Here is a 12,194-nt window from a genome sequence, read left to right on the forward strand (position 1 = left end):
AATACTACAGTACCGTTACTGTTCTTTGTGTGTTCATTGATTGTTGTAATTTTCAAACAGGTTACTGATTATTTGAAATTAGTAACGTGTTTGAAAATTGTGCGTTATCGATTTCGAGATGGGAAACGCTAAAAAGTTAATAAAAGAGGCGATCGATTAAAAGACGTGTTTCTGTGATGACTATTGAGAATTTCTATTTCGCCTCCTATTCATGCTTTCATAGCGGAATTTCTATTATTATCATTTAAACCATACATATACATACACATACATACATATACATATACATATACATACATACATACATACACATTGTTCTCGGGGGGGACACACATCGCTCTCCCCACATCGTGTCAGTTCAAACCAGCTAGGGTGCGCGACATCACACGGTTTTTCCCATCCCCCCTACCATCACACAATCGATCGATTTTATGTAGTGCCCCGAACGAACTGTGCTGTATGTGTAGGTGTGTGTGTATGTGTATGTATGTATGTATACGTGTGTACATCTGTAAATATTCATTCGATTTCGTTCGATTACATATTCGAATCGAATTTTTAATTAGACGCAAGAGATTTTTCTTTCGTAAAATAGCGAAACTATTGAGTTTCTATTTGCAATTTAAATTACGAGTTTGATCATAGAATTTTGATCTATGATCGAATCAATTCATCCTATGAAATCGACCAAATCATCGTTATAATATACTCATTTAAATGCTAATTTTTGCTGTTTATCTATTTTTTTATGAAGAAGCTGACGCATGCTTATTTGCTTACGGTTAACGATTCCTGATAACGATAGGATTCCCGTTATCGTTCGTATCGGTTTGATTCATAGTGATTTTATACCCATATATTCTTCACCTTTATATACTAACTATATTAGAATTTTAAAGTTTAAAATTCACTAAATGTCCGTTTTTATTCTAAGATATCATAAGAAATTAGAACATCGATGTGATTATTTTATTTTTTTTTTGTTGCTTGCTAATTTTTTATTCATATCCTCATCTACGAATTTCGATTACTGTATTTGTTTACTTGTTTACAATTGTTTACAATATGATTTGATGTAACCACATTTATACTGTATGTGGTAAACTTAGTCGAACTAAATTATTTTAGTTCAAAATCATATGCTCCAAGTAGTTGCTATCCAAGAAATGAGCTTTTTTGTTTTTCTGATCCTTATTTTCCGAGAATAAATGGAAAATTATCGGAATGTTCTCTAGATTAAATTATAGGAACTGCATTCGATTTTATTTTTCTTTTATTTTATTTTTGCTATTTTTCTTACATATTTATTAGTTTTTCTAGATCTTTTCTTTTTGCTCCTACGAGCTTATCCTTAATTTTAGTTGGTAATTTCTTCAAAATCCAGCTATCTTTCGTAATTACACGCCATTAGCTTTTCTCTACCTCTTCCACAAAATTAAAAAAAAGAACCTCGGCTACGAACTCTTGTTTTCAGCACCCATTTAAACTATAATAAATTTGGAAATGGTTATGGGTTGCGGCATGTTACAAGAATTGTCAACACCTTATAGATCCTAAGATTTTTATTTCAAATTCGCCTCAAAAAATTGTGGTATTATCTTCTACGAATCCTATAAAGTTGAGTTCTTAACATCCACTCGGCTTATTCGCCCTTAAATTTTGAGGATAGGCTTTGAATACGAGTATACCTCGATATTCCAAGAACATCCTAAAAATTCTAACATAATTAAGGAAACTGAGACGTTTTTGTTAGCATACTTCTATGATTACAGACCCAAGAATCATCTAGGGATCCCAGAGACAATTTTCACTAACTTCAAAAATAAGGAACTCCAATATTTCAAAAAATTCATTTGAAAGATATTAAAAGAAACAATTCTACTGTCTTTAATGTTCATTCTAACATTTTTTGAACCTTTTTCCATGTCGCTTACATTATTATATCTGTCAGGAGAGGAAACCATTTGAAGACATTTTATTTGTATATTTTATGGAGTTCCTGACGTTTATATCCTGTTTATTATTGGGAGAAATCAGAAAATGAATCATTTCATCGCTCTCTTGCTTATTTTTGTATCGGGCCGCTTCTTATAGAATTATTTGATTTTATTCACGAATTAGAAATATATGTGCTAAACTCTATCTTGAAAGGTATTTTTTACCTCAAATTTGAGGTTTTGTTGGAACTTTCTATGTGTTCTTCGCAAGATTTGCCGGATTCTTAATGTTTGATTTGTACTAACCAGTAACATTTTTTCCTGGTACATTGAAGAAATGTCTAAGGTTATTATTAGACAATGTGATGTAGTTAAACTGGTAATAAATGATAAATAACATGTATGAACATACGGCGGCAAATAAAAAAAAATACTTATTGACTTTCCACTGATGTGGTCTTCCAGCTCGTTAATCGATTTCTAAGCGCAGTCATCTGGAAATTATCCGTATACGCTCTACTTTCTTCCGTTTTATACTTGTTATACCTTCTGTTCTACCTCCATTCACTTCACTTATTTTAGTTTCTTACTCATATCATGTACTAAGATATATTTCCCTTCGATTTCCTCCCTTTCCTACATCAATAACGTAGCTAGCTGCTAACGGAATTTTACACAAATTTTGCAGCACGAAACTAGAACAGATCTCCTATTACAATTATTGTTGACCTTGAACTTTCGTTTGAATTCATTCCACGTATATATATGTTTTCGTTAATAAATATGAATTACAGTACAAACGTCCCACGAATAAAATGAGTGCCACAGAGGACGAGGACACATTTGATGAGGACGATGTGAAACCAGCACCGATATTTCGGCGTGGCCTCACACGTGAAACCAGCTCATTTTCGTGAGTTTCTCTAGTTAATTTTCAAATATATTGAAAATTTCACGCTAAAATGTTGAAATACTAATGTTTAATATAGTCTGTTCAAAAATTAGCCGCTTCCCGTATTACATCCTATTGTGATAGGAATAGACCTACAGTTGACGTCTTCGTACTGGGACCCTCACTTTTCCTTTCGGCTGAAAACCAAACACCTGTTAAAGGCATCACCCCACGAATCTGAGATGGTGCGGATTTCAGGTGGAGTATTTGTATAGGGGATGGAAGACTATGGAGAGCGGGTGATTCCGTTCCGTTTCTTCCTAATTGCCGTAAAAAACGGCCCGGAAGATGCGGCGCTGCACAAGGCTGGCGCGCTCCAGTCGATCTCCCTGTAGAAAATTGTGCGCCAAAACACCTGAAGCCGTATCATCCGGGCCGTTTTTTACGGCAATTAGGAAGAAATGGACGAAATCACACCCTTCTTCATAGTCTCCCATCCTGTATACGAATACTCCACCTGAAATCTGCACCACCTCAGATTCGTGGGGCGATGCCTTTAAGCCCGCAACAAAACATCCGAAGCATCCAGCGGGCGGATCAAGCCGCGGTGCGTGGAACACGGTCGCTTATGCCATATTGCACTATAAACCAGATAATTTTGAGCAGACTGTAAATATTACCGTTAGACGTTAAGTATTGAGGACTTTGTGAAGGAGGAGGTTCGTTACGCTTCGCCTGTGCATTGCATTCCGTATTGCTAAACAGCGGGGTCTAGGAAAGTTGTGGATCCACGGGAATTTTCATAATTGAATTTTTCCGTGAAAAATATGAATTTGGAGGGATTGGAATCATTTGTTGATGCGTGCAATTTAAATATTTAAAGGAGATGTTTGCCACTTCTGATAAATGCTAATTATCCCTGATTCAGGCGTTTGTCAACTGCTATTCGTCGTTCGCTTCGATTACCCGCACGTTCCTCAAGTATTCGCTCAAGCCGAGAAAAAGAAGATAACGAGTGGGAAACCCTTCGAAAGGTGATATTCTTCATTATCATATCATGACTACTTCATTGTGAAATTACTAGTAATATTTGCAATCGTTCCCGAGGTTCTGATCACATCATTTTTCTGTTCACCCTCTGTCAAAACAGTCGAATGTTTACAGTCCTTTGTGTGAATAGTTCCAGACTAGATTAGTATGCTATATGGTTTTCGGAATGTTTGGAAAGCAGTGCTTTTTCCGAGCAGAGCGGATGTTCTTTTTCTTCGCTGTGTCTCACGAGGGGAGAGGAAGATAGAAACGAGGAGTTATCAACAAACAGCCGGTTCCCTTGTGAGGAACTGAGGAAAGATGACTTAGTCACAGGGCAGTAATCGCGCTTTATTGACATTTTCCAGTAATTTTTGAGATCCCATGTATTACAAGATGGCTGCACAGAATTTCCGCTATTTTCCTATGCACGAGCATTCGACAACTTCCTAACTTTTCCCGAGACCCCAGTTAGCTAAGCTGTCTAAAGAAGATTTTCGTAATGAGTCAATGAGTTCTAATTACGTTTACGACAACTATATCCTGAGTGTAATACGGATTACGTTGTAGCGTGCTGTCGAATCGTGGCGTATGATTGGAAAATGCCCATTGTCCTGGCCGATCCTAAAGGTGTCGGCATTATAACTGCGTGGCAGCTGCGCTAATAACGTATGAACCATCGACAACGTCGTCAATTGACTCATATAGGCTGAACAATTTTCACTTCCATTTTTTTCCATGATCGACCTCTATTTCCTCCTCATTTCCATATAACATACGTGTGAATGTGGAATTTTGACCACATCCGCCGCTCGTGAGCTAAGTGCATATCGATTTTCCCTCGTATAAGCGCAGTTTCATCCAGCTTGCCATTGCAGCTGTAGTTCCTATGCACTCTCCTCCTCCTTCTCCTCCTAGCACCTTCGTAACAGCGACAATTTAGCTTCTAACTTAGCTTTAATTTAAGGTTGGGTTTTATAATGAGCGATGTTGAGGTAAGTTGAGTGGAATGTTAGTATTGTTTCAAGTTGTCAGTCTTTGTTTGCATGATGATGTAAAGTTGAAGTTTGTCTACAGTATCCATTGTATACAATCTCTACTATACGTGTTCTTTTTTTTTCAGAAAGATACCTATCCTCGATTCACGAAAAACAGCGATACGTACGTTGGCGCAAGTTCAGTGCCGTCAAAAATTGACGAGATTAGGGAAAATCTCCGACTTAACCGAACTGATACAGTGAGTTCTCTTTGGCATAATTTTTCCGCATATCTCTTCATTTATATCTTCGATAAGACTACTAATACTAGTTTGTCTGACTTGAGCTAGAATTTGAAATTTTTAGAACTAGATCCTGGGAGATACTGATTGACTTCAGAACAATTTTTTTTTCCAATTTAATGAAATAAATTTTTGTTTATTTGTGAATGAGTGTCGTGAAATACACCTTTACGATGATATACCGGAGTTTCTATGAAATTCAACAGATTTTTTTCTTAATTATTTGATTTTCTCCCATAAATTCGCGCATTCCTGGCTACTCTACCTTCCAAGGACAATTCTTGCTACATCTTGGGAAACGAATAGTTTCTTGCTTGGATTTTTAACCATTTTTACTATTTTGAACTTTGTTACAGTACAAAGAGTACTGCTACATTTTTCGATGAGAATTAATTTTCGAGCTTCTTTTTTGAGTGCGCCGGTATTCTTTCAATTGTCTTGGAAATAAATTGAAATGAATATATATTGGAGGGGAGCTTTTATCTTTTATCAGAATCGCTGGCTTAAAACGTTCTGACTTCTTTCAACCGACTTAAATTTATTTCTCCTTGGCCAGAAAATATAGTGTCTAGTCTTTTTCCACAGAGAGTTTGGTTATCTGAGTGTTCTGCGGCAGTTTTACGTCCTGGATTTTTTCTCCTTTTCTTTTCAACTATTTATAATTCTGTAGTTTGTGTCTGGATTGTTTTCCCACTGAATTTTTAACGATATCACATGGCGGTCGTCTCTCTATTCCGATGTGATCGCTGCGATTTATCAATATGCGTGAATTATGATCGCAACCTTGTTGTTTACTCTCCTCTTGAAAGTTCATGAAAGTTCACCAAACATTGTTGGAAACGGTATTACCATACCACGAGTTATTCATCACTGCTACAAAGTAACAATTCACCCCACCCCTTTCCATAGTAGCATTCATGAACTATTGAGAAAAATATACACGATCAACTGTTTGCTCACGGTCAACCCATATAAAGAAATCTACCTCCGTGAAATCGCATAACTCTGTTTGACCGTGTGTGTACATTTGTGTGCCGCGTCTGTGCCTCCGATTCCGGTTCATCCGCCCGGATTGCTTCCGGCCAGCTTTCGTTCGTCACCGCCCTCCGCCTTCCACCCTACCTCTTGCGTTGTTTGTTGTTCCTAAACGGTTCCACCCACCCATCAACACTCGACCCCCTATTTACCTACTTAGACTATCGAATCTCGACCCCATCGAGGAATACTACTATCTGTCCATATCTTATTGATCGGATATCGCCTAATTGGCGGCCATTTACTCGTGTTCATCTGGAAATTCTCTGAACTTACGATACTCAGAATGTCAACGCTGAACAATAGGCCAATGTTGGGCAGTTTTCATTTTACTAGTGTCGACTCAGACTCATCAGGAGCAGATTCCGGATATTCTGAATCGTCTGCAGCATCGGATTTTTGGGAAGATGTGTTTTTGTATTGCGAAGTAAGTGTCGTGCCTTCTTCTCTTTCCTGAGGAATGGTGTAATTCCTTTTCCCATGTTTCTGAGTTGCCAAGATTTTCGGAAACCCTCTTCATTGACCTCAAGACTTTTTTTCATATCTTGCGCGCTCTAAGGGACCTATATGCACAACAGTGATACAGTGGTCTGTGATATATGATTTGTAGTATTCCCGAAAAAGTTGTATGATCCACAGGATTATAAATCGTGCTAAACGCAACTAATACCCTTGTTCTCATCCATCAAAATTTTGCACAATTTGTAAGAATTACGTTACCTTTTTGTAGAACTCTACATTAGACTTTCAAAAATGTTGTACCCGAGGCATTCTCAACTTCTCGATGTGCATTAGCTAAGAAAATTTCTTCCAGAATTCCTAAGATGTTGTCCTTCCTCTTTATAACCGTTTTAGCAAGGATACACAAAGTTTCATCTGACTGTAGGATAAAAAAGACTAGAGGAGTTAGAGGAGTCTTCGATTCTACTAAGAACAATTTATAATTAGTACTTTTTTTCGTTAATGAGCAGCGCTTAACATTATGGTCATCCTAGATTCTATTTCGTTACTTAAAATTCTATATCTCGACACTGTTTTTTCTTTTGTTGAAATCTCTTGAGAAGTGCAAAAATAGTCTTGTAACTCTTGAATTCCCTGTACGCTTTTCTTATATATTTTCTTTTATCTGAAAGAATGTTCGAAATCCCTAAATCTTTTCACAAAACCTTTGAAAAAAAAACTTGTGTTAGACCAATATACGCGTAGAGAACGACCTTTAATGTCAACAGAATGAGGGGTTTTTTTTTCGCTGACAACACGCTGGAACGCTATTACGCTCCGCGAAATATTTGTTGTTTTTTTCTGTCTCAACAACTAGATCAGTTTGTTGACTTTTGAAGGCACAGTGATGCACTTGAACGCTTCCTAAAGGTCTCAGTTTCTTTTCTTAGATCGTAGGCGATATCGTAATCTAATAAGTAAACATATATGTATTACAGGTGAAAAAGATTGTAAGAAAAGCAGAATGGCCAGTTAGACATGAAGTTCGACGAGAATTATGGCGAATTCTCTGTCATAGCAAAGATTATGATAGCAGCAAAACTTTATATCGTACAGAACTTGAGGAAACTGTTAGAAGTGGAAGTAAGTTAAGGAATTTTATGCTACTTTTTCTTTTTCCAAACTTGTACTATTCTCATTGCAATTATCTATTACTATATTTCTTCCATAGTCGCCTAACTGTCTGTTCTTTTCTGGTTATAGCACATACTATTACTAAGAGCCTATTTTCGTTATTTTCGAAAGTGGGACCATAACTTTTGAGTAAAAAGTTAGAAAATCAACTGTCTTCATTCTCGTTATTTATGATTTAAAAGTCCAGAACGAAAGAATGTATCACCATTCGAGTTTTTGGAGCTCGGAGTCTCAGTTTTAAGGAAAAAATAATGATAAAAATAAGGAAATTTATACCAAACACCAACTCTGGTTTGTATAATTCAACTTTCTTCAATGCGGGACACTCATAGAGCCGCCCTTTTGTTCTTAGAGCTTCTTTTTCCCCTATTTCCTTTCACTCTTCCAATTTAATTCTTTTTTGTTCGGCACAAGCAATTCTCTTTTTTCTGTTCGCATATTGGAAGTTGTAAACAAATCCAATTTGCCCTTTTACAGTTTTTACACAGAATAATGCTCACGTACACATTCAAATCGAAGCTGGAATCCTTACGGATATTCATGCATGAAATTACAAGCTGTTTTAGTTGAACAAATTGTCATGTGATTCCGTTAGATGCTGCAGCGAAACCCCTATCATTACGATATGAAACGCTAGAGTTGTAGTCACCAATACGATTTTCTTGATCTCTATATGTATTGTCAAGTATTTGAAGAATATTTAAGTTTATGAATAATAAAGATACCTTGTTATTTTTAAGCAAAATCACATCAACCTCAATTTCTAAGTGAGGAAGGTGTAGTGGTGAATAACTTCAATCTAAATGAGCAGGGAGCCGTACGACTTCTTCGATTGCTCACTGTAATCGAACATTTACGACCAGAGATTAGTTCTGCACCGGTAAATTGTGTCATTTCCTTTCAAAATCCAGTATTTCCCTGCTAATATTCCGATTGAATTTTGACTTTTTAAGATGCTTTATCCACTATGTGCTCTAATGCTTCACTATCTGGAGGATGAGGACGTGTTTGCCTGTGTCCAGCATTTGCTTGTTTCAAAGGTTTTTTTTTTCGTCTTCATCTCCTTCTTGTACGTCCTTTAAAGTGTTCTTTTGTATTTCAAGGGTTATTTAATGACATCACCGGTACAGTGGTCTGCATCTTCATATACGATACTTTCTCTTATAAAGAAACATAAACCACGAGCCTATGCTATGCTGAAAAGGCAGGTTGGAACCGCTGATGACTCAATACTAGTGAAAACGGTTTGTTTTTCTTTTCTCTCTCTCATAATGTTGTGTAAAGTTATTAGCTAGTAATAACCTTTTTTCATTGCGACTTTTTTTGTCATTCTTGAGATAGAGTACTTATTTTCTTTCATTACCACTGTAAATATTATACCAATTAACAACGAAGCTTTCGACAGATGAGGTATTTCGACTTATGTGTCAATAATTAACATAGTTTTGTTTCTTTACAGACAAGAGATTGGCTTTCATGGATCTTCAGCGGCCTTCCATTCAATCATGTCGTCCGAATTATCGATTGTTACCTTGTGGAAGGACAAAAATTCCTTACAAGAGCTGCGATTGCAATTGTTTATATATGGGCAAAATCGTTGAAGGTACTATCATCAATTCATCTTCTCCCTCAACTTCATGGAACTTTTCTTTCCCATAGTGTTCAGGACCTTTCTAGAATCGCCCTACTGATGACTTGCATGGGAAATCGCAAGAAGAACGAATTGAAGCTGTTAAGCTAGAACTTGCAAATATTGCTCAGCAAATGCAGGTGATTTTGTGGAAATAGTTAGATTTATCTGATAAACTTTGTCGTATTTGTATTAGAATAGAAAAATTGAAAGAAATGACGAAGAAGATATGGAATACTTACTTCTTGGTACAGTTCCACCGTATCAAATATGTTCAAAGGCTGAAATCGTAAATTTCAAAGACTAGAATAAATCGCCCGTTATGATTTCGTAGTTTTTATCCTATTTTCACCAGGATTTTTACAGATCTCGACGGAAACATTCATTCAAACTGCAGTACGAATCCGAAATCTTCAAAGTTCAACTATAACACGGCTTCAAACTCAGTTCGAGAACAAGGTGATTGTATACTAGGGAAATATATTGACTCCATAATCCTTAATTTTCACCGTATGCACTGCTTACGTCTATTCGTTTAAAAATTTAGAATTGTACATTGTTCCAGGTTCGAGAAGATGTAAACCGAAGACAAACGCAAAAACGTGCCTTACCAAGAAGAGCTCGTCATTTGTTTACACAACCGTTTTCTTCCGCGATTGTTGACCAAGGTCTCTATACATTTATTAACAAACGCCTATCTTAATTACTTTTTATTTTAAAAAAAAAAGCCCTGAAGGATTACATGTCGCGCCCACTCATTCCCTCAATCGTTACTGACTCGACAAATCTGTTATGGCAGCGTGGCTAACACAACAGCTTTCTTCTTAGGATGCGGATGACCATTTATTTCAAGGATGATCAATTTTCCAGATGCTGCTGCTGAAATAATGTCGTCATTTCCACCTCGTCTACAACTAGCAACACCTCAACTTCTTTTCCGATTAAGCACTGATGGTGCTAGCTTCACTCATCTCTGGAGCAAGTGAGATGTTCTTGAGGTTACATTTCAAAATCAATTTACCAAACTTCTTCATTCTCTCAGAATCGACCAAGCAGAACAAACTTTGCTACTTATCAAAACCACTACGGGTGAAAAATTCGGAGCTTACTGTAGTTCCTCCTGGGCCGAGCGAAATGATCGACGTGAACGATCAAAATCCAAGTTCGTTCTTTTTTCTCTCTTCTCCAATTTTACGTCTTTTGCTATTTTTGTCGACTATTCATTTGTGTTTAAGGTATTTCGGTACTGGGGAGTCGTTTGTCTGGGTTCTTGAAGAAGAATTAGAACTTCCAATCATTTATGGGTGGGTTGGTAACAACAACGAACATCCGGATGCGTGCCCTCAGATGTTTATGGCTGCGGGTGACAAGTTACTCGTGGTATGTATTTGTTGTATCGTGAATTTATATTTGTTCTTAAAACAACCCATACATATTCATGGGCAGCTTGTTTACGGAATCCGAGGAAATCGAGTTCTAGTATTGAATTGAAACGCATCGAAGAGCACTGTACTGTCCAAAAAAACTTAGTGGAATTGAGGCTATGTTTCTGTTTAGCCCTATTGAAGCTGTTTGTCTTCTTGTTTATTCTGAAAATTAGAGATGAGCATACTCATCGCCGTTTTATAGTCAGTGATTGAAATTAGTTTTGTCTGAGTGGTTTGTAAGGATTTGAGAATTTGTAGCAGTGCAATTAAACAATTCTAAGCAGTCTAAGTGATTGTGAAGGAACTGTTGATCCACTATCAAAACAATAGTATTTTTAGTTCGGTTAGGAACATGGTGTGATGTTCTCGCCATATTGAAATCATAGTGGCACTGTAGGGTCGCTCCAATTATTATTTAAATTTCTATGAATTACTGTATTTTGAGAAAGTAGAAATCTATTTGATGTTAACCAGTAACTGCCCAAATCATTATTGTTTTATCCGTACAGTTACTATTTTTTATTGTCTTTCATATCGTTAACCTATTTGGTTCCAGATTGGTTCTGGTGACGGAGACGCTATCCGTATATCCGAAGAACTCACGCATGGTATGTCGTCAGCATGTAGAACATTTGGTAGTCCAGCATTAGTACAAAGTCGTAGCTTTGACATCCACGAACTGGAAGTATTTGACGTACTGACAGGCTCGTGACAGTTCTACTAGTGAATACTGCCATACATTTTTTAAAATTACCATTTCTAAGTTGAAATTTCCTTAAATGATTTTATTTCACGTGTCTGTTGTTGAGTACTTTTAGATAATTAATGTGTTAATTATTGACATATTTAAAATAACATGCTGTTAATTAATAATGGCCATATTTCGCTTGTCACACTCCACTTTACTTAATGCATGTTTTATCTCGGATGTTTTGCCCAATTCATATAAAATGAGCCCATCATAGTCTTTTCATTGTGATTATGCGCCTGCCTCCTTTGTGTAATTCTAGTTGTGAGGTTGTCATTTTTTTTTCTAAAATGATTTAATTCCTAATACGGGTTGCTTTTTTTCCAGTGGTTATGTACAGTTTAACGATACTTATACTGACAATATTTGTCATGTTTTCATTTTCGTTATCGTCTTTTTTTTGTATTTGGTAGATGCCAATTAGTTGAGGCGAAGTAGATATAAAGTAGACTGCCTCTGGCATTTAGTTTATTCATAGTGTTTTGTTTGGATCGACTACAATATCGGGAAGATTTTCATTTTATTTCAGTTAGATAATTGTAAACGATCTAAATAAAACTATGAATTCGATAGTAATTTTAA

At 36.5% G+C, this 12,194-nt stretch overlaps 1 protein-coding gene across 1 annotated transcript; it reads left to right on the forward strand.

The window, feature by feature from the left end:
- Positions 1-2,752: 2,752 nt before the first annotated feature.
- Positions 2,753-11,576, forward strand: RB195_021388 (uncharacterized protein; the record flags this gene model as incomplete). Its single annotated transcript, XM_064208102.1, has 15 exons — positions 2,753-2,850; positions 3,758-3,863; positions 4,982-5,095; positions 7,612-7,756; positions 8,548-8,687; positions 8,761-8,847; positions 8,911-9,051; positions 9,267-9,410; positions 9,485-9,577; positions 9,804-9,896; positions 10,003-10,105; positions 10,308-10,419; positions 10,480-10,599; positions 10,673-10,817; positions 11,421-11,576. 15 exons carry the CDS (start codon positions 2,753-2,755, stop codon positions 11,574-11,576), a joined length of 1,797 nt encoding a protein of 598 aa, XP_064063983.1.
- Between the last annotated feature and the right edge of the window lie 618 nt (positions 11,577-12,194).

The sequence above is a fragment of the Necator americanus genome, chromosome X (assembly GCF_031761385.1).
Source record: "Necator americanus strain Aroian chromosome X, whole genome shotgun sequence".
NCBI classification, from domain to species: domain Eukaryota; kingdom Metazoa; phylum Nematoda; class Chromadorea; order Rhabditida; family Ancylostomatidae; genus Necator; species Necator americanus.